The 23,500-nt window shown below is 45.9% G+C and overlaps 1 protein-coding gene across 3 annotated transcripts in view; it reads left to right on the forward strand.

The window, feature by feature from the left end:
* The first annotated feature begins 2,316 nt into the window (after positions 1–2,316).
* Cacna1e (calcium voltage-gated channel subunit alpha1 E) overlaps positions 2,317–23,500 on the forward strand; it is a 306,022-nt gene continuing 284,838 nt past the window's right edge. For all 3 annotated transcript variants that reach the window (XM_038349010.1, XM_038349011.1, XM_038349012.1), the window contains exon 1: positions 2,317–2,585. In XM_038349010.1, coding sequence (XP_038204938.1) covers positions 2,317–2,585 — 269 coding nt within the window. The remainder of the gene's footprint in view (positions 2,586–23,500) is intronic.

Consider the following 23,500-nt stretch of genomic DNA (forward strand, 5'->3'; position numbering starts at 1 on the left):
ATCACACACACACACACACACACACACACACACACACACACACACCACACACACACAACTTGTAACACTCAACACTCTCATGCAATAAGCATGTGTCAGTGCTCACATGGCCTTGCCCACACAGACACATAGGAGGAGGGGGATACACGTGCCTCATCCTCAGACACCACCTCCCCTCTCGCCAATTAATTTCACACAGGGACACTGTCTTTCAGTCCTGTGAAACCACACTCACCCATGACTCCCAACACCGGGCCTTGGTCAGCCTTTGCTCCGTCCTCAGCCAATCGCTGCCCTTGTCTCTTCCATTGCTCACGCAGGGAGGACATGGATACAACTATGTGTCGAAGCCAAAGATGGGGATAAACTTAGCAAAGTGTGCTCCAGCTAGTGTGGACAACGGGAGGGGACAGGGATAAACTGCCCTCGGGGTCTCGTGTGGATAAGGACAAGGTTGCTAGACACAGAGCTTCTTTTTCCAGGGTTGGAAGCTTGTTTTTCCTACCTCTGCGGCTCAGACCCTCGTTTTGTTTTGTTTTGGTTTCCCTCTGAATGGAGGAGATTGGAGAGAGTCAGTGGATCTTATCTGAAAGTGAAAGGTGGTTGTGGGTTGGAGGACCCTTCTGTTAAGATTTTGAGAATTTTGAGGGACGTTTTGTTCAGGGTCACCATCTAGGGACTGGAATATCTGGGCCACCTGCCACGAAGTAAGGCACAGGGTTCTGCCAGAGTCCAGCCTTCTAGGTGGCCTTTTAAGGTCAGACAGGACAGAAGATCCCAGAGAAGCAGATGCCACAGGGGTCTGAGCCTACAGAATGTTAAGTGCTGGTTTAAAGAGAGTGTCGTCTTTGCCCTGGGGAATCCCTGCTGGTGGTAGTGGAGCCTGGCAAGGGGTATTGAAGGTTCCTTCTCTCCACCAGAGCGGCAGCGAGCAGAACGCTATGCAGGGCATTGAAAGAGGCACAGCACTCGGTATCCTTCTGTGCCAGTACCAAGGAGAACGTTCCAGGACAGGTCCTTGATCTGTTGCAGAGATTCTGCAGGCACCACCAGCTGCAGCCCGCATCTCTTCTGCATCATTCGAGGGAAAGGCGGCTCATCCTTGGACCCTTGCCTAGGTAGCCTCTGGTCAAATGAATCTGTAAGCCAAACCAGCCTCACCACGCTGGACTCTCAGAGCCCCTCCCCCGTGTCCCTGCGTCCCTCTCGGATTCTTGGCCACCTTGCTGCGCTGCTGCGCTGTTGTGCGGCGCTCCACACTGGCCTTTAAGCATCATCTCTGCTCCCTCTAGCCAGGCGGGCCGGGAGGAGGAGGGTGAGTTGGTCTTTGGTGAGGAAGTTCGGTTCATGGATAAGTCCCATGTCCTGCCAGCGCTAGCTAGGCTGACTGCAACCTGTTCCTCGCTGTGAGTGCTCGCCCGCCCGCTCGCCCGCCTGCTCGCTCTCTCGCGCTCCCGCCCTCTCCCAGGCGCAGCCGCGGATCGCTGTTGCATGCTGATCCTGGGAGGCGACGGCGGCGAGCGCTCTGGGCGGATGCTGGCACTTGGGCTTCGCTGCTCTCTGGTTGCTGCTCAACTTCTACCCCAAACGCAGGAGCTGTGAAGTCATTTGCCCCTCTCCGGCTGGATCGACTTCTTATCTTCATTTCTCGGGCGTTGCGGTTTACGCAGGAACCTCAGTACCGCTCTTCCCCCTCCCTCCATCCCCCCCTCTCTCCAACCTTTGGATGCGTCTCTGCTGGCAGATTTAAAGAGCCAAGTCTTTGACTGTGGAATTTCTTAGATGGACTCGCAGGGGCTGGCGTTCTAAAGCATGTCAACGTAGCTGGCCCTCGGCTTTTTTCTTTTCGTTTTTCTTTCAAAGTTCTTTTGTTTTCATTTCCTTCTTCCTCTCTACCCCTCACCCCAGCCAATAAATCAGCAAACTGTTACCTAGCAGGGCCGGTGCCTGCCTTTCTCTGAACCAGGTGGTCCGTGTGCCAGAAGAGGAGCTATGTTTGAGGAGCAGCCTACTCCACCCCTCTCCGGTCCCTGAGCACCACCCCACGCTGGCATTTTGGGGAAAATATTGCCTCAAGAAGCTGAGCACCCCAAGCCCTACCCCCTTCTTTTTTTTCTTGTGGAATGGAGCTTCGCAGAGGTTGCCTTTAGATTCAACAGTTCAGAGCAGGGCTGAAGAGCTTGCAGGGGTCCCCAGAGGCGGTGGTCCCTGTGCCTGTGTGGATAAGGCTCTGAGTCTGGCTGTGTCTTTTCTGCCTCTTGTGTGCGGGTGTTCGGCGATCACCTTTGTGTGTCTTCTGTCTGTTTAAACTTCAGGATGGCTCGCTTCGGGGAGGCGGTGGTCGTTGGCAGGCCGGGCTCAGGCGATGGAGACTCGGACCAGAGCAGGAACCGACAAGGAACCCCTGTACCGGCCTCGGGGCCGGCAGCCGCCTACAAGCAGTCGAAAGCGCAGAGGGCGCGGACTATGGCTTTGTACAACCCCATTCCTGTCCGGCAGAACTGTTTCACGGTCAACAGATCCCTGTTCATCTTCGGAGAAGATAACATTGTCAGGAAATACGCCAAGAAGCTCATCGATTGGCCATATCCTTTCTTGCCCACCATGGCTTCCCTCTCCCCCTTTGCATTCCATCGGGTGAGGGGGGAACACCTAGCATGGAATTTATTCCCCACCCCTTCCTGGTGCCCAAATTTGCCCCTTTGCTAAAGTGCACCCTACCTCGTTGCATCCAAGGGGCAAGCCTGGTACCCTGGAGACCTGTTTGGGCACTAGTGTTTTTCAAGGTAAGACTTTTGGTTTTTGGCTTATTCTCCGTGTGGAAATCTCTAGCGTACCTAGGTGCTTGGTGTTGAGGTGTCTGCCCCTTTCTGGGTTTGGCTTTGTCTGTTTCTCGGCCACCCCCAAAGCCCCTATCATTTCAGAAGCTGCACTCCATGTGGATTGACTTACCTCTAATCTCAGGATTTTCTTTCCTAAGCATTTCCCTCTTTTCCTCCACTTCTGAGGGTCAGTCCCTCAGCCACCATTCCTACCAGCTGGGAAAACACTGGCACTATCTGCCCAACAGAGAAGTTGAGGCTCTGGGAGGGCATTTATCAGCCCAGAAGCTTCAAAGAGCCTGAGTAGAACCCATACATACGAGTAGACAAATGCATACTTACAAAACAGGTCTTGGACTGGGGACTCAGCTAACTCTGGAGACTTAAGTTTAAGTTCAACTGAAAGTGAGTGGTTGTCAGGTGAGGTGATTCTGTCATCACAGCCATCATAGCTCAAAGTTGGCCTTCTCTTCTCAGGCAAGGAGGTGTGCTCACCTTTCCTTGACTCTGGGTTGCTACTCTTGCTTCCTACTGTTTGACACACCTGGTTGCTCTGCCAGTACCCTGAACCAGGCAGATCTACTGGGCCTGAATTCATCAGCTGAGGGTCAGGGGTGTGCAAATGACCCTTAAAGCCAAGGGTACCGCTTTTCACGAAGAGCAGGTGGGTGGGTCATCTCCAGTGGTGGTGGATTCTGCGGGACAGGCCATGGAAGGGGCTACTTTGCAGGCTTCACCAAGTGCACTAAATGCAGGCTGCTGATTAGGCACCTTACTGCCTACTCTGCACTACGAATTTGCATGCCTGACAAGGCCATTAGGAGTTGATGGTGGTGGGTGTTTCAGGGGATTCTAGGAGGCAAGCCAGTGATTAGTGGTTGAATGTGGGGGTTGGCTTGGGGACAGGGACTTTGGTGCATGTGGAGGTACAATTCTTGGGAAGAATGCACCTGCAAAAGAGGCTCCTCCTCTTTCCCCCATGCTCCCTCCTCCCCAACCCTCCTTTCAGGTGTGCAGCAGTAAAACAGCTGAAGGAAGCTGTGAGGGGGTCTCAAGTATTAGCCTGCAAGGCAGCTTGCTTTCTTCCTCCAGGGCCTGGATGGATCTCTGACAATCCCCCCCCCCCCCCCCCCAGGACCACAGTTTTTGGCCTTCTTTTTTTTTTTTCTTCCCAGTTTCCTGCTTCAGCAGCTTCGGGATTGGCTGGCGCATGGTGCTTCTAGGCAGCACCTCATTAGAAATGAAGAAGCATCGCTAAGCTAAGCAGTGATGCTTCCTGCTGTTCACATCCTCCCACAGTCACCCCCTGGCTGGGTTTCTCCCTTTCTCCTCCTAGTTCTCCAGTTCTCACCTCCCCCTTCCACCCCCACAGAATGATCTGGGCCATAGAGTGCTTGGGTTGAACTATCTAGATGGGGGCTTGGGGCGGGGGAGGGGCCTGGTCCCTGCAGTCATGCCTGGCAGTGAGCTGCACAAAGCGGACAGATCGCATTGTGTTGCATGCTGCGGCTGCAAATACTGCAAATAACTCCTCTGAGCAGTACCCCTCTGCTCTCCCAGTGAAAAGTCCCCTCCCTTGCCCGCCTTCCACAGTTCTTTCAGATTTCCCACCCACCGGGTGCCGCTTTGCTGTGACCCTCTTAGGACATCTCACCCTCCCTCAGCGCCCCCCCCCCCCCCGCCCCGTTTGCTTGCAGTAGATGAAGCAGCTTCTCTGACCCTCGCATGGCAAAGAGTGGCTGCAGCCATCCTCGGCACCTCGGACAGCACCACCTAAACTCCAGGGCTCCCTAATCACCGGGTGCTGCCCATTGGGTACTTCCGGCTGGGTTCAGGCTCCCAGGCTGGGATATGAATCACGTTCCCTACACCATGCCTTTGCTTCTTTGCCACGTTTTTCTTCTGCTGCAAAGACAGGTTTGCCACCAGCCGCTGTAAGAGCAAGGTGTCACTGAGCTTTATGCCTCCCCTTTCTTGTTGAACTAATGAGAGTCAAAAGACAGACTCCAGAGGGAAGGAATTCCACTGTCATGCTCAGTGCCTTGGCCATACGTCCTGTCCCAGACATCTTTGCTATCCCCATACTTAGACATTTTGCAGTGGTTCTACAGCCTATAAGTTGTTGTAACCTGTTCAGAGAACATCTGCTAAGATGTTGGGGGATACTGGTTGGATTTTTTTCCCCTTCTGGTTGTACAGTGTAACTGACTAATGTATTTCCTCCGGTGATGACCACGTGGAAACATTGTGCCTCTGTGGGCTCTGCATTTTCTGCCAAGCTGCATCTCGGCTAGTCTCCCCTCCCCTCCAGTTCTCAACATGCAGTTTCCTCAAATATCTGCTTCATCTTGTTGAGAAGCAGTGTGAGGAGCAGTTACAGCTCTCTGATTGGGCTGTCTGGGTTCAAATCCCAGCTCCTCCAGAAGCTACATGACCTTGAGAAGTTACTTAATTCCTCTGCCTCTCCGTTTCCTTACCTGTAAAGCCAGGGTGATAATAAAAAGTCACTGGGAGAACTGAAGGAGTTAAATGTGTCTAGCGCCTGGAACATTGCCTAATTACTTAATAAGCATCCATTTTTTATTAATGGAATCCTTTGAGAATTTCTGAACACCTGCAATGTGGGACTCTTAGTTCAAGGTGAAGTCATTTAGATTCTTGCATCTCGTTGAGATCGAGGAGCCTCATTTGAATCACTTGAGAGCCTGTTCAAAATCCAGACTCCCGGGTCCCACTTCACAGCTGCTCCATCAGATCCCCAGGTGATTAGTGTGTGTCGGCAATTGACTGTGTTCTTGGTTGTGGTGGCGGCCGATTTAAGAAGGACTTTGTTCTTTGTAAGGGCCATATTTTTTACTACAGGAAAATTGTTCAGAAATGCTGTTAAGACCTGTTTGGTTTGTACTGATATACAGTCACATGCTGTGCACTACACTTTGTGGGTTTTTTTTCCTTTTTCCTTTCTTTTTTTTTTTTTTTTTTGGTGACAGAAAGTCACTGAGGAACTAGGATGTTAAGGTGCTTTTCTCACGTGTCAGACATATTAGTTTTGTTGGTCTGAAAGGATGAGCTAAGTAAAAGACATGATTTAATTTGTGCTCGTAGGACCCCCCCCCCCCAACTTAGGAGGGCTTTATATTGCCCTTAATGGGAGCTGCCTAGTTCTAATTTGAAGAAAAATGTCTACATGTCTACAATAACCCAGATTTGGCATGGGAGATGGTGGAAAGGCAGCAGCCCACTCCGAATGCATTTCCTTTTTCTTAGAAGCTACATCTGCATAGGGAGATAATTTTATTTTCTCATGACACTCTCTTCTGCAGATGATACCATAGCCTTTTTGAAAATGCTAATCTGATTTAAAATGTGGTATCACATTTTATGGAATTCTGTTCTTTCTTGCTTGCTCATCTAGTAGATCTAACAAGAGTGCTCTTTCTTCCCAGGCATTGGCTATTCTGATACCCACTGGTCTCTGTGCTGCACACTGCCATTCTGACTGGTCTTGGCTTAGGGACAGTTACCCTGCGGGAAGACACTTGGGACTCTCATAGAGTTTGGGAGACAGCCCACTCTCATTCCCACTTTTCCAGGTCAGAGGTAAAGGGAAGTAATGGCGTGTCTAACTTGGAGACTCTACACCATAGGTGATCAGTAGGAGATCTTCCCTGCTTCACCTATTTGGCCATCTCAGCAGGGAAGCACGTGTTTAATGTGGAAGTGAACATAGTTCCAAGTAGGAAGATCAAATACGTTTGCAACCTTTGAGCTGATGAAGCGGTGGCTGTGCATACATGATTTCATGTGGAAAATCTCAGTGTCTCCTAGGAGGACTCTGGATATGGGTCTGAGGCTATGTGTGTATATCACAGATTTCTCCCTGTGCATTGTTCGATGGATTGTAAATGTATTTGGAGGATTTTCTTGAGGATTACAGAAAGAGTAAGATTTCTCATTTTGGCATATATTCTTCTTTTCTAAATAAACATGCCTTGCAAGACAGTTAACTGCAGGAGTGATAAGAAGCTCAGGTTTGATGTAACTCCAGTGGGTCATGAGTCTTGGCTGGGGAGAGAGTGGGGCAGAACAAGGATGAAGTCTGTAATTAAACCCTGTGGTCAGATGGTATAGAGCCCTCATGTTTTCCATTGACTTGTGCATAGATCCCATGGGTGTAGCTCACCCAGGAGATGAAGGATAAAGATCTTTGCTTTCTGGGGTTCTGAGAACAATCTCTTGATTGCCTATTTGTTTTGTCTTTATATGAGGTATTGCTGCAAATGGAACATCTAAGAATCTAGTAGCTGCTCAGTTCTACAAGGCTGGGTGTCTCAACTGGCCTTCCGGATATGTTAGAATCTCAAAGAAGTAAGCTCCAGGGCCGATGAAGGAATGGATTTGTTGACAAGGCGAGAGCAGGCAGGCAAAGAACAGAGCAACTTTCCTTTTTTCATTGTCCTTATCGAGGCTTCCAGAAGGAGGTGTGGTTCAGATCAAAAGTGTACTCACCTCAAGATCCTGATCAAAACCCTGCCTTCCAGCCTCAAGATCTGGATGGAAGGCGTGTTGTCTTTCTGCCTCAAGATCACAAGTGTGCCCTCCATTTCTGGACTGTAATCCATTCCAGATAGAGTCAAGTTGACAACAAAGAATAGTGGGGGTTGTGGGTCTTCTGGAAGCCTGGCCAAAAACGATAGTAAGGACCATTTGTAATTGGGATACAGCCTGGAAAGTAAGCTAGAATGAAAGACTTTGACAGGAATAAAATTCTTTGAGGATGAAGGCAAAAACATCTTGGCCGTAATAGTTTTGTCTATTGGTTTTCATGCTATTATTCTTCCCCCACCCCACTTTCCTGCAGTTGCCTTCCTTTCAATAGGAGTAACACACAGTATGAGTTAAAAGATGAAGAGAAAATAATGAGCATAGGCCTTTCTTCCTCCTAAAAGATCTGGGCTGGATTTAGTGGCTCCATTGAATACTGCTTATCATTTCCCAGCCATTACTGTACAAGATGTGGGTTACACCTCGCCACTTCTTTCTTCTCTCTTTATAGGAACATCTGGTTTCTTCTAGACTTTGTACTCTTGCTTAAAATAAAACTGGATCAAGATTTGCTAAGCTGTTAAGCTCTTGCAAACCCATTGACTCTACCTGTTGAATAAGCAGGTTGTTGGCCTTCCTAGTCCCCTGCTCAGAGCCACCAGGGAAGCTGTACTCACAGGACATCACCACCCACCTGCAGTCCAGTCCTGCAGAGGACAGAGTGCTGATCTGCTTACTGCTGACCACAAAGACATAGCAGAGTGGACCGAAATGCAATATAACCGATACTCTTTTTTATTAAGGGAGACAGAGGGCAGGTCTTCCCTTTCTTTTTTGGCCCAGCCTGATCCCCATCATTTTATCTTTCTGTATATCTCCCTCTCTCATTTTTAGGTTCAGCCATTGTGAATAATTCATTGTCTGTGTGGGTTTTTTCCCCTAGAATTTTCAAAAATGGGAGGTTATTTGCCTCTGTTAGATTGACGATGGTCTTTTGCAAAGGGCCAATATCAGAAATCAGCTTTTTCTTTTAAGTCCTCTGTTGACTATGGTGAGCCTGAGATACAGAGAAAGGCAGCAGTTAAAACCTTTCAACGTGCTATTTCTTGCCATTTTTATAATGACTGTCTCCAGCCTGTTGCATTTGATTACCTTTGGCATAAGGATCACAGTCAAGAAGAAGGTATTTATGTCCCCAAGTAGTTGTCAGACTCCTCATGTTAATTTGCCATTTTCATAATGATAAAGGTTGAACCCCTGGTTGAAGAGGCAGGCTTCTATAGACATTTTCAAGTCCAGTGAGAATTCAGATTGGAATTGGGGTGTTGTGGAAGGTCCTACTGCTGCTGCCACCTTCTCTGCCACCACCATATCACGTGGCTTTTAAATCAATCCCCTTTAAAAAAGGTCCAGAGATATGAGAGCTATACATCATTTCCCTTATCATATTTTAAGCCTACACAGAGAGGACTTGTGTGGGCTTCCCAGTGATATCTCTAGCATCAGTCTTAAGGACAGAAAGTACAGCACCAAGTTAGTAGGCTCCTCTGATCTAGTGTTCTCTTGTTCGTGCAGCCTGTTTCAAGGAAAAGTCTGTGATGTGTCTTTACTCAAGGAGTATTCTAAATGTTTCTTTAATTGGCATCTCTGGCCAGTTCATGCTCATAAACTCTGATGATCCCATATCCCTATCTCTGGAAAGCAAAGAATAACTAGAATATATGTCCTTAAGAGGGAAAGACAAGCTACATTGGAGAAAACAGCAACACGTGGCTTGAAAGTCATTTATCTGAGACATCCCCCTAATAGAGCAGTGACAACTTTCAGTGTTGTTCCGTCACCCCACCCCCGAACCCCAGGCTTGGGAATATAGCACTCGGTTAGGTGCCAGCAGGGCTTTAGAGAGAGGCCCCGTGTTGTGCCTGCACCAGGTGGGTCGTTTGGTCCATGAGAGTTGAGCTCAATCACTGTCGCAGCTGTGTAATCTGAAGGCTTCACTTTCTCAGGGGCATTGGTCCTGCTGTTTTTTTTATCATATCTGCATGGTATCTCTGAAGAATCTGGAAAGTGTGTTTGAGGCTTGTCCTTCTGCCCTTCTGGGGGGGGGGGGCACAATAACTCGAGAGGTAGCTGCACAGTAGGCAACTGGTGAATGGGGAAATACGTGCTCTGGGTAGCATCATGAGTAGATCTCTCTGGTGATGAGACTGTGGTGTATCATTGTTGAGATGCATGGTGGTGTGAGTGGCCTCCGGGACCAGAAAGAAAACTCTAGAAACTGTGGGGAGGAAGAACATGCATCCTCCACAATCCCTCTCAGTCCTTAGCTTCTCTGTGAGTTGAAAGTTTTTAAACTGTGCCACTTCCCTCAACTTCCACACCATTGTCTCATGGGGCTGGTCCGAGTGAAAAAGCATGAAAAGAATTTTCCACAGGTCCTGACATCCTGGCCATTTCCAGCTGTGTGCTGGTGGGAACCAGTTTGCTGCGATCCTGTTGTCTGTCATCTCTTTCTGTAGTGGATTTCCAATAGCAGCAGGGCTAATTCCTCATTTGGGTCCTTTGTGTTGGAGTTAGATGTATGCACTCTGCCTGTTTCATGAAGACATCGATTTCCAGGCTCTACATTGTCTCAGAATTACCTGGGTGGCTTAGGGGAATGCAGCTCAGTAGGTCCAGCTCTTGAGTCCCTGACTTAGTTAAGTCTGAAATGGGACCTGAGAGTTCTCATTTATCACAAATTGCCAAGGGTTTTGCCACTGTGGGCCTTGGAAGCTACCATACAGCCAGTGCCTTGTCATAAGAATTGTTAATTGGCTGAGTGGGCACGCCTTTAATCCCAGTACTCAGGAGGCAGAAGTAGGTGGATCTCTGAGTTCGAGGCCAGCCTGGTCTACAGAGCAAGTTCCAGGCCAGCCAGGGCTACACAGAGAAATCGTGTCTTCAAAAACTAAAAGAAAGAAAAAGGGAAGAAAAAAAAAAAGAATTACTAGGGAGGTTCCCCAACCTAAACTTGTCTCTGATACACTAATTTGGATCTCTGCTGTTAACAGAAAACTTATTCTTTGGGCTCAGACAATGAGACTTCCAGATCATTCTATCAAAGTGATGATGAGCTCTTGGGAATGGGAGTATAGACTCTCAATTTTAGGGCATTATTAACTAACTTTGAGTTAGCTTATTTTATTCTTTTTGGCCTTACAAGTGAGAACAGGCTCTTCTGGGAATGGGCATATCCATTTTAATTCCAGCACCTAGTATGATGCTGGCACCTGGCAAGTGGTACAAATTCTTTTTCTGAATGATGTATAAGTAAATATGTTGCTATTGATTTAACAAGCATCAACAAAGTGGTTATGTTGTCTCTACTATGACTGTGACTCGGATCTCTAGGACCTGTGAGCTCTGGTGGTAGTGTGAAGTACTAGCTGCTGAGTGAAAGTCAGGGGTCATTACATGGAAACTGGCAAGTTCCCAAGGACAAGAATTACTGCACACTTTTCTGCAGAACTGCCCCGAATTCTATATCACCCACCGCAGGCTTCCCCACTGTTGAAGAAAATGCAGTATTTATTATTTCAATTTTTTTATAAGAAAATTAATTGGCACCCAGAGATCTACAATGTAATGACAACTAAGGTTCCTGACGATGGCCTCTAGGCATATAGAATGCTGGAGTGCTTTCTGAATATTGCCAATCAAGTGTTTATTGAATTATGGTCAAACAGTCTGAATGGAGTACGAACCGTATTCTGAGCTTTCACAAATTATAGTCCACATCCACACATGAGGTAGTTATCTGTTGCAATCCATTCATTTTTTTCCTTTTAATTCATCAGTTGTTAAATTATCTCAAGTTTTCTTTTCTGGCTCTGCCGGGTGACAGAGAATTTGTTGTATTGCTCTAGCCATCAGCCCTTTCCGTCCTTTCACACAGAATTGGAGCTACAACCTGGCGTAATCATCATGCGTTATCATCCATGCCATCAGATGGTGGGTGGGTCTCAGTATTTTACAAAGGATGGGCTTTTGGTTTGCTGGGCAATCTCCCCAGTTGGTAGCTGATGGTACACCTTATTGTGTGCTTCTTTCCAATAGAGCTGGGTCTGTCCCATCATGTCTTCTACAGCAGGACTCTGAGCATCTGCCTGTTGTGCCCTGAGTCCCTTTCCCTTGTTCTTTCCCAAGCTCATCTGCCATCTTTTTGACCAAGGTCAAGGGATGCTGGACTCTAAAGATGTTATTGTAGAATGTTAGCCTTTGTATTTTCTTAAGGGTCACTCCAAATTTTGTGGAACTTTAGAGTTGAAAATGACCTGAGTGACTGTCAGATGGCCCCCAGGGGACTGTCTGATGTATTGGGACTATTAGATCTCTCTGGTACCCTGTTGTTATGTGGCTCTCTTTCTCTTGAAAGAATATACATACAATTTTTGCACTCAGGATCAGAGTTCCATGAGTCAATTTTAAAATAACTATTGTGTTAGAAAAGACTCTCATGCTTGGGTGGTGGGATACTGGGCTCTAGGAAGAATGTTCCCTAACTACATACCACAAAACTCAAATCTCATGTGATAAGAGCCTGTGTCGAAGGGCTCCAGGGAAGTGTTTGCCCAAGTCAGACAGTCTGACTTCCATGAGAGCGTTTAAACATTCTATCCAGATGACAGAATCTGGAGCCCTTCTCCATCTCCAGAAAGACAACCATTTTGAATTAATGACAAAATGCTCTCTGCTACTTAAAACCCTTAAGAATGAGAACTCAAAACGCCCCTCTAGAGCTTCCATGTGTTCTGTTTATCCCTTTCATTTCTGTTGTATAAGGAAATGCTGATCCAATCCACTTATTTACTCAATGTCCCTGTGGCACTGTGTACCACTGCAGACCAGAACTTAATGTGATGGCAGTTATATTTTGATTTGTATTATCCAACAGGGGCACTCTATGTGCTCTTAAATTTTATCTGGTTTTAGTTAATTTAGATTTAAATATCTACATGAGGCTTGTGGCAGGGGCAAATAAGCCAAGAAGCTATTTCCTCTGGGGCCTGACATTTATTAACTTCGGGATTGAGTTTCCTTGGCTTCATGTGCAGGGTGTCTCAGGACCCACTGCAGCTTCCACAACCTCCGTATGCACTGTGTTCTAGGCAGCCCTCTGACAGCAAAGGCAGCTATCTTTTTACCAGGCTGCCAGGTCCTTACACTTGCTCCTCCCTTTGTCTGGCTGTAGGATTGTCCTCAGAGGTCTTTCCATCTTTGACACCTTCCTTGATTGCTCTTTTGAAGAATAAGACCAAGCCCTTCCTCCAGGTTCCCATTGGGTCCTTGTTCATTACATTGTCCTAACACTTCCCATATAACTTTTGTACTGGTTGAAAATACTTGTAAGGGAGGAGTCATTTTCTATTATTATTCTTTAATTACCCAAAATAGAACAATATAAACATATTTGTTTCAGTTAATATACTTTTGAACTTTTCTTTTGAGAAACAGTGTTAGGGTGTTAGATTTCTGACTTGATTTTAGTCAACTGAAAACTTAAATTCTTTTCACATCTGTCACAGATGACAGAATTGTTCCCCCTACTCTATCTTCATTTTGATTTTTAGGTTGAGACTTGGGATGCTGGGTTTGTTTTGGGTACTTTGATCTTCTTGTTTGTTTCTGGCATTGCCATCCTCCCTGCAGGGGTCTTTTTCAAGTGGAGAAGAAAGTTAATAGTCACCTGTGGTCACCAAATCCCAGCCTTTCTACATTTAAACAAATCAACAGCCACAAGACAAGTGTTCCTATGCACATCTTCAGCACTGGGAAACTGAGGCTGAAGAAGGTTACATTACTTTTCCAAGGCCATCTCTGGTGAACTGAACCCAGCTGATGGGATGCCAGCGTTTCATTACTGGTACTTTCAGTCACACACTCGTGGTCTCTGGACAGGGTTGTTTAATGAATGAGACCTCCACCGGCTCTGTGTCATCTGTAGATTTGATAAGCAAGTGCTCTAAGAGTTGAGTCGAATAATTAATAAAATATGGTTAGAACTGGGGACGCCCTTCTGCTCATCTTCACTGCGATAGTAAGTGCTCATTGACCACTAAGCTTTTCTCAATTTTTTTGCTCTGCTCTTGAGCCAACTGATATATCTCTATTCTGTCTGCAGAAATACTATGGAAGATATCACTGTCACCATCAGTACATGTAGATGGAGCGGTGGGGCTCCGTCCCGCCACCCGGCTAGCTTTACACCCGAAATAATTACATGGAAACTGTATTCATTTAAACACTGCCTGGCCCATTAGTTTCAGCCTATTATTGGTTAATTCTCACATCTTGCTTTAACCCATATTTAGTAATCTGTGTAGCACCACGAGGTGGTTACTTACCAGGAGAGATCTTAACCTGCATCCATCTTGGAGAGGAGAGGCATGGCGACTGCCTATGGCGACTGTGTGAAGCATCTGCCTTCTCTCTCCAAGAATTCTGTTCTGTCTACTCCACCTATCTAATTTTCTGTCCTATTAAAGGGCCAAGGCAGTTTCTTTATTAACCAATGAAAGTAACACATAGACAGATGACTCTCCTCCATTAAGTACACACTCTCACGACTATTTCACGTCTTTTTTAAGCTAAGGTGCAGCATCTTAATTTTTCCAAAATCCACTTTAGGTATGGTTTTCAGAGTCTCGGATATTTAACTTATTTTTTTAACTACATAGTAAATGACCTCAGGATATTTGCCACCGTCTAGTCTAAATGAATCCAGCTGATGATGTATTTCCTTAGAGTTTGGGGTCTACCAGTCTCTTGTTCAAAGCATGAGAGTGCATCATTGTTAAGAGCTTGGCTTCTGGACTCAAATCTCAATGCCGTCTTTGCTGCCTCCTAGCTATGTGCTGTGTACACCTACTTTGCTTTGCTCTCTCTCAGAGCTCACAAACATGAAGTGGAAATAGTGATTTTACCTATAAGGTGCATCACGTTGGATTTTTGTCATGTTTAAGTGAGGCAGTGCATATAAAGTCTATAGCATAGTGACTGGCACAAAATCAGCTGTGAATGACTCTTATTAGCATCTAGTTAATTATGGATGATTTAGCATTAGATATCTACAACCAGGTTTTCCCTTTCTAACAGTATTGCTTTCTCTTACTTTCGGCAAATTTCTAACTGGAGCTTTGCAGATATCGTTCATGTGACCTTAGTGTAGGCCTCCTCAGTGACCAGTGACCCGAGCCTCAGGATCTCACACCTGAGCTATGAGATGAAGCTCATTTCCCCCGCCAGGTTAACCTTGTAGGACTCTTTTAAGGCTAGCATTAGCTACTGTGGATTAAGGTCCCCTGCAAACATGTCAGGATTAGAACACATGTTAATGATGATATAGTTCATAACAATCTATCATTTTTAAAGCATTTATGATGTGCCAGAGTACTGTGCTGAGTGCTTGGCATAGAAAGCACCACTGAAGTCATTCCTTGTGACCACATCACAGCGATGCACAGTTCTGCTGTCTGTATTCAACATTCAAGGATTAAGACATGGAGAGGTTAATTCACTTGCTTAATATGACACACTGAGTGGGAACTGGAGACCTTCTTAGTGTTTTTTAGCTGTTGCACCTAGATAGTTTTACATGAAACTTTTCTTCTTGCTGTCTTACAACTATTGAGTTTACTTTAAAAAAATAAAGTTTAAGGCATTTATATTAAAACTGGTCTTTTGTGTATTTTTCAAATGCTGGGTTTCTACCATCCTTTTCCTTTGGGACTCATTCAGATTTATAATTTAGGAAAAAAATCTTGAGGAGAAATAATGGAATTGAATTTTTCTAGAAAACTGATGTAAGTTGATCAGGTGTTCAAAGCCATTAACAGCCTTAAGCGTTGGATTTTGTTTTCATTTATATAAATTGGTAGTTAGATAGTTCACATGGCTTAGTTGGAGGCATATGGGAGTATTCCTGGGAGAGACAGTCCTAGCCTTGTTGCCCAGCACCTTCTCAGGGGTTGCCAGCTTTTCAGTGAACTCTGTCTTGTCAGTTGGGTTTCTTGGATCTGCAGGGTCTCTGTGTTCTATCGGCAGAGAGAATTGAGATGAGGTTCTGTGAACTGGAGACAAAGATTCCGAAAAGACTGGAGAGCTGTGTGGGGTGGGACACTCTGAGCCTTTGGAAGTGTGCCCTGTGTGTTCTGTGTAGACATCTACCCTGTAATCCTGCAGGGTATCCTACCAGATGCTGGTGCGCATGAGCATGGGTGGTTAGGATGGATCACTTGGCTCCTGGAAACCAGACCGAGGTCTGTGAAGCAGTTAGAGAGTAGGCAGAAAAAAAGTTAAAGAAACTGTCTCTCCATTCTGCTAACTTTGGATTGTATCTGCATGGAAATTAGTGTTTGTGAAATAACTGAGCCATATGGATGCTCAGAGATGCATGTGTTCTCCTGGTCTGTTGATAGAGGAGCAGTTGAAGGGCGTGGGCTTCTCTGGAGGTGGAGTGAATGGGTGGATGTGGCAACATAGGGAGGGGGCAGGTTTGGGGAATATGGGCCTATGTAAATTCAGAGATCTGGATATGTTGGCAAAATGACACTCCCTTATAGAGAGTTATGTGTGCGAGGATTTACTTTTGAGATCATGCCCCTCTTGAAGTTCTGTGAATAAGGCTGTCACGTCTCTGGACAATCTCTCTTTCTCTCTGGTGACACAGGGTAGAAAATGACACCCTGGAATGTACAGGTTGTGGCTCATTTTCATCACCAATATCAGTGGATACACTCGAGGTAACAAGGCAAAGGAACAGGTTTTAGGATATTAGAGTTGCCTAGAAGCTTTGCCTACCTCTGTTTGGTATGAGCTTTGTTGAGAACCATATTCTCAATAAGGTAGGCCATTTCTCTTTTTCTTTTATCTTCCTTTATGTCTATCATAGAATTTTTATCCGCATTCTCTAGAGACTCTTCTAGGCCATACACTCTCAGGAAAAGACAGAGGAAAGTAACCTTTAAGGAATGCTTATTGTATAATGGTCACTCTACAGTGTATTTATTTATTTATTAAAAATTTCCACCTCCTCCCCTTCTCCCATTTCCCTCCCACTGCCCCCTCCACTTCCCTCTCCAGTCCTAAGAGCAGTCAGGGTTCCCTGCCCTGTGGGAAGTCCAAGGTCCTCCCCACTCCATCCAGGTCTAGGAAGGTGAGCATCCAAACAGACTAGGCTCCTACAAAGCCAGTACATGCAGTAGAATCAAAACCCAGTGCCATTGTCCTTGGCTTCTCAGTCAGCCCTCATTGTCAGCCACATTTAGAGAGTCTGGTTTGATCACATGCTCCATCAGTCCCAGTCCAGCTGGCCTTGGTGAGCTCCCATTAAATCAGCCCCACCGTCTCCATGGGTGGACACGCCCCTCATGGTCCTGACTTCCTTGCTCATGTTCTCCCTCCTTCTGCTGTTCATTTGGACCTTGGGAGCTCAGTCCAGTGCTCCAATGTGGGGCTCTGTCTCTATCTCCACCCGTTGCTGGATGAAGGTTCTATGGTGATATGCAAGATATTCATCAGTGTGGCTATGGGATAAGGCTAGTTCAAGCACCCTCTCCTCTGCTGCCCAAGGAACAAGCTGGGGACATCTCCTTGGACACCTGGGAACCCCTCTAGAGTCAAGTCTCTTGCCAACCCTAAAATGGCTCCCTTAATTAAGATATCTACTTCCCTGCTCCCATATCTACCCTTCCTCCATCCCAACCATCCCATTCCCCCAAGCTATCCCCAATCTTCCCCTTCTCCCTTCTCTCTCCCCATCTTCCCTTACCCCCACCCCAGCCCCACCCCTGTGCTCCCAACTTTTGCCTGGCAATCTTGTCTACTTCCAATATCCAGGAGGATAACTATATATTTTTCTTTGGGTTCACCTTCTTATTTAGCTTCTCTAGGATCACGAATTATAGGCTCAATGTCCTTTATTTATGGTTAGAATCCTTTTATTCATCTTTTGGGGTCTGGGTTATCTCATTCAGTAAAGTGTTTTCTATTTCCATCCATTTGCATGCAAAATTCAAGATATCATTGTTTTTTACCACTGAGTAAACTCTAAAGTGTATATATGCCACACCTTTATCCATTCTTCTATTGAGGGGCACCTAGGTTGTTTCTGGCTATTACAAATAGTGCTGCTATAAACATAGTTGAACAAATGCTTTTGTAGTATGATTGGGCATCTCTTGGGTATATTCCCAAGAGTGGAATTGCTGGGTCCTGAGGTAGGTTGACTCCCAGTTTCCTGAGAAACCGCCATACTGATTTCCAAAGTGGATAGTCCATTCAAGCTGGAACATTAGGGTATTTGTGTTTGATTGCTCTGATGAAGGCCCTCAAGACTTTTCAGGGCTTGAAGCTGACAATTCAGGAAGGTTCTAGAACAGTCTTACTATTCTAGTCTTTGTATTTGTGTCCATAGATGAATGCACTGGAATGGTTAGAACTCTGTAGTTACTTTCAGCTGGTTCTCTTTTGCCTTTGAGATCTTGATTTCTGTAATTGTCAATGAATATGGTTTGAAGATGTTACTGGCTGTCATGACTTCTAGCATTGAAACCAGGGGTATTCCCCTTAACTACACATTAGCATCAGTCTGGGAACATCTAGAAGTGCTGATGCTTCAACAGTGGCCAAGACATGTTAGAATTTCTGGAGGTGGGATACTGTATGTTTAACTTTAAAAGCTTTAGAGTAATTCTAAGTTCGGTTGAGGCAGAGATCCACTTATCTTCTGGACTGAGAGATGGGTCTCTTAATCCACTTAGCTGCTCCCCTCCTCCACTTATTCTCCCTCCCTTCCTCTCTCCCACCCTGTTTTGTGAGTTACACCTATGCTCTGTAGTTCAAACTGACCTGAAATTCAAGATCCTCCTGCCTCAGCCTCAAGGGAATGCAGGTTTCAGTGTGTACCAGGTTCAGCTGTTCCTGCATCTTTGGATGTATTTTGATCATGGGTGGATTCCTCTCACTTCCCTTGTAGGCTATTGTGAAAGAGCTGGAGCCCCCTGGTCACTCTGGAATTCAGCCTAAAATAATAAAGCAATCAATTCTAAGGGGCATTGTGTTGGCAAAAGCATTCATTTATGGCTTCTCCAGGCAAACCTCCAGCGTCTCCAGATTTCCCAGGTCCAGAAATCTGAAGCTGACGCACAGAGCTATGCTCACCCAGCAGATCCTTGAGTCTCTGACTAAAGACTTCTTAACCTTGATTCCTTTTAGTTAAATAACTTCTGTGCATATGATGATTGCCTTAGCACAATGCCCATCAAATGGAGGAATTATGAACATTTTTAGAAATTCTCAGAAACATGAATCTTTTAGTAAGTCTTATGCTGGGGGCTGGCTTCTCCATGCTCTTGAGTGTCTTCTATGTGCAACCTGTTTTATAATCTCTAATATAATTGGTAGGTCAAAATTGCAGGGAGAATATTTACAGTCTAGCATTTGCAAATGCCATAGATGGGGACTTTCTCTCTGATGCTATTTATTAGCATGACATTTCATTTATCTCTTAACAAAATTGTTGACAAAGGTTTCTGTCCTGCCTGGTCCACAGCCATTCAGTTCCAAAGAAACACACAGAGGTCTGCAGTAATTATAAACTGGTTGGCCTATTAGCTTAGGCTTCTTATTAACTCTTATAACTTACATTAACCCATAATTCTTGTCTGTGTTAGCCATGTGGCTTGGTACCTTTATCAGTGAGGAGTTCTCATCTTGCTTCCTCTGTGTCTGGGTAATGCAGACTGACCTTTCCTCTTCTCAGAATTCTCCTGTTCTCTTCACCCCACCTATACTTCCTGCCTGTCTACTGTCCAATGTGCATTTTGTTGAAACAATACAAGTGACAAATCTTTACAGGGTACAAGATCATTGTCCCACAGTGCAAAACGACCCATTTTTTTATGGACAGTAACAGGTCTCTCTATTCCTTCAGATCTGCTTTTGGAAGAAAGGGTGTCTTACTCTCTGAAATAACTTAAAAATCATGATCCCTCTATTCCAAGGTGGCCTTTGGATGCTTGAAAGCAGCTGAGTTGCCTCTCAAGCCTTCCCTTTGCAAGCTCACATTAGTCTTTCAGTCCTTTCTCATCTGCTTTCCAGATTGAGTAGTGTTTTTAACATGGATACAGTTGCAGAGCTTCCAAAGGAAAACAAAATTCTCCTAGTAACCATGTATGATCTTTCTTTTAAACAGAAAGTTCTGTGTTTTCTTCATAGGTCCTCAGCACCGTTTGATGCCTGCCCTGTAATGAGTGATGCTATCAAGTAGGTTATGGTTTTGGGTGTGGCTGTTCACTGTAGCTCATGGTCTTTTTTTTCCCCCTCAAGCACAACCTGCTGCTAGAACTCTTGATGGACCCGAATTTGTCAGAGTCTCATCAAAACACTAGTTCTGGTTTCCGAAACAGATAATTTCCCCACTGCTGTTTTGTTTTCTATCAGAGGCTTTTAGTGTACGCCTTATCATTCAGCTATTTGTCTCTTGAGCACTGCAACTGTGTGGGGAATGACAGCTGTTTTAAATCCAAGATCCCGTCAGACAGGTAACAAGTGAATTTGTTAAGACTCCTGCAGGTGACTGGCACTGAAATGGGCATGAGCAGCAGGAGTGGGGAGGGCAGAGCTGTCTTAGTTTTCAGAAATGCACCTTCCTACTCTGTAGCAGTCACGGATTGCAAATGGGTCTGAAACTGACTTCCGCTTATTATCCATCCCTTTGTCTCTCCAAAGTAGGGAGGATGTGACCTCCATTCACTGGATTTATGTAGGGGTCAGGGTCTTGAGAGTCAGACAGAGTCCTTTGATTTGGAAGCCATGAAGGATAAGACATGGCTTAACAGCTAACAATGAGAGAGTAATGTTAAGGATCATTCATCTTGAACAACAGTCCATTGACCTCTGAAGTAGCACTAGACTGTTCCCATGGGCAGAAAGCCCTCTGAGGGTTCTTCTCGGTGTTGCTTGTTGCTCATTCATTAGGTTTGAGGTCTTTAGGAGCAGTTATAATGGCATTGCCATCTCTTGACAGGAGAAGGGTGGGTTGAAAGAGAGGTGCATGAGTGTTCAGGGTTGCCTGTCAGATGGTGAATTGGAAAAGAAGCAGTTGTCATGGTGATGGCAGGTTGCATCCCACCACCATGGAAACCAAACCTAAAAAACCGATGTTAAGGCTGAAAGTCACATGATGTATTTTGTTTTGTGTTGTTTTTTTTAAAGAAAAGGGGTTGGATTTTTACCAATTTGATTTTTTAAAAGAGAAGATTGGAAGATAAGGAAAACCATGCCGAGGAAAGCAATGAGATCATGAAACAGGACAATGTAGAACACCAAGGAGCTTCCTTGTCACGTTTCTGTTTGCTTACAATTCGGTTTTCCTGCCATGGTGGGAGAGGAAGGGGACTATTCTGTGGAGTTTCATACTTTTTGTCAGAGCTATGCACTGGTAATTCATGTAGAGAAGCACAGAGTGTTAGCTCTCCTATCCCATGAGGGACCATGTGGGGCAACCTGAATTGATCTGCTCAGGACAGAAACATAACCCGAAAGCAAGGCTTGAGGAAGACTGTGGAAATGGAGCCGAGCACATGGCTTATTCTAGAAATGACTTCCGCTTATTATCCATCCTTTTGTCTCTCCAAAGTAGGAAGGATGTGGTCTTCCTTTCAGTGGTCCATACGCTGGTGCACCTTTCTATCTCTTACTGTCTAGTGACATCTGTAGTTTGGGGTTGGTGGATGTTAGTGCCTTGCTTAGTTGATCCATTTTAGAGGTTTCTCTGTTAGTCACACGGTCTGGAAACAACTCAGGATAAATTATACTTAGGCTGTAGGCTTGCAACATTTCAACCTCCCCACAATCACTGAAGTTCTGATTCGTCGATTAGCCATGCAAAAGGCTCGGTCTAAGGAGCAGTTTCGGTCCCTTTTCCACCCTCCCTTTGGGCTGTTCCATCTTGCCATGCTCGGCAGAGGAATGAATGCTCAGAAGTCCAAATGGAGCCTCCAGTCTTAAGCTTTCACACTAGAGTTGACCTCTTACCCCAGGCCCTCTCATCTCACAGGCAGGGGCATCTCCCTGCGAAACCTTAGACAGCCTTGTCTAAGTCTCCCACTTCCCCCGTCTTTCACTTGCACCATGACTGGGAATGAAAGCGGTGAGATGCCCCACCACCCTCCCACCCCATGAAGGCAGCTGACCCCAAGCCTGCTTCAACAGGTGTGAATTCCTCTTTCAGACGGAAGGGCTGAAAGCTTGCCTTCATGGCAAGTGCAGACAGGCTAGACAGTCGAGAGTCCTACAGGGACTTTTGTCTGGGGAAGGGTGAGGATGATCGGAACAGGTGAAAACACACTCTGTTTACGCGATGGCCACAGTGACGGCTGTGTCTGTGGTTTAGGCACAGGCCTTGCCTCTTCACTATTATTCATTCCTACAGGACAGATGGGTCTTTCTCTGCGGCCTCAGGCAAAGTGGATGTGAGCTCACTTGAATGATCTCACTGTGTCTCCAACAGGGTCTGTAGGAGTTGGAGCCGGACTTCTGTGGTCGTTGAACCCCTCCTGTTCTTAGCTCTAGCCTTGGGTGTGATTAATGTCCCTTCTAATCACTGGGAGAGATTGCATCAGAGCCATCAGCTTCATAAATCCTCCTCTGGGGACTGCTATTTGGAAGAGCTCTCCATATTCCCAGGAGGTCCTAGGCCAAATGTCTTTGCTTTCTTCCCGGAGGCCCATTACCATAATTCTCTTTTAAATTTTTTACTGGGGTAGATGTCTTTGGTGTCAGATCATAGCTGCAGCCAGCCAGCTCCCTTCTGGAGGTTGTGACCACAAACAGATGCTTCCCCTAAAGCTTTGAGCCACAGAGGACACTTAAGAATAGATTTAGTAGGATTGTAAAAGTGACTGGGATTTGTTTAGGGCTTAGTGTTCCTATGCCATTAGGGTCTTTGTGTTCCTGTGCCATTTCAGGTGCTGGTCCTTTTTGTCTTTCTAGTTTCTTCTATGGAGGTGGAAGGTGGTGGCCTTCCCTCCTGTGAGTGCTGTGTTGGGTCAGCTTTTGCAGCGAGAGCCTTGATTCTTGTTCCTCACTGCCAACTTTCATTTCTTCCATTGCTCTCTAGGTCCAAGACAAGATTCTGATTTTTTTTTTTCAGTCACATAAATATCTTGAAGAGCTGTCGTTTACAATTTATTATGTGTTTACAGTGTCTCTTTGGCATGGAGCTTCTGACAGAATCACAGAATGGACAGGCTCTTTACCAGCTCCTGCCCTTGAGTCGATGATTACATATTATTACATTTATGTCCAGCTGAGGAGGAATGGGCATATGCAAGGAAAGTCATGGAAACCATTGTCTAAGACTTTCACATTTCTTCACACCACACATTTCTAAACAAGGAGACTGGAGGGAAAATAGGATTCAGACCTTCTTGCAGGCAGTTGTCCTGGGTCTGAGGCTAGCGGTAGAGATGGCTAATGGAGGTCAAGACCTGTCTCCTGGGAGGCAGTGAGCATTTGTCGAGCATCTCCAGAGTTCTGACGAGTGCCAGAGTGGCCACAGTCTTGTCCCCACAGACTATTTTCTCCATTAGGCCTGGAACTCGAAGAGAACACAGTGTTGTGTCAACCTGACTGTCCCTGGTGTCCCTCAGGTCATATTCATTCGCCTTATACATGGTAGCAGAGGCTCTGGGAGGGGACATCTGAGAGCGGAGACCCCTCAGAATACCTGACCGTCATAGGAGGGCATATTTCCCCAAGATCCCCTTCATTTGCCACCTGCATCCTAGGTCTTTCCCAGGCCCATGTCTGAAGGTGTGACGCTGAGATGTTGGCTTAGATCAGGGTAGCACTGCTTGCAGGGCTGTGCAAGGCGCAAGCTCACACCGGGTCCCTAGGGCTCTGTGGGCCAACAGAGCCAGAACCACAGCAGCCCTGTGTCCACCCTCTCGCTTGCCCCAGCTTTCTCTGCTAAAGAAGGAGCTAAACAAATGGCAGGTGTGCAGGCCGAGCCATGCTGCTCAAATTAGCTGTGTTGCTAAGGAAACCAGTCAACTGGTTGAAGGAAGGAGCATTGGGTAAAAGGGATA

This window comes from Arvicola amphibius, chromosome 12 (genome assembly GCF_903992535.2).
Source record: "Arvicola amphibius chromosome 12, mArvAmp1.2, whole genome shotgun sequence".
Lineage (NCBI taxonomy): Eukaryota > Metazoa > Chordata > Mammalia > Rodentia > Cricetidae > Arvicola > Arvicola amphibius.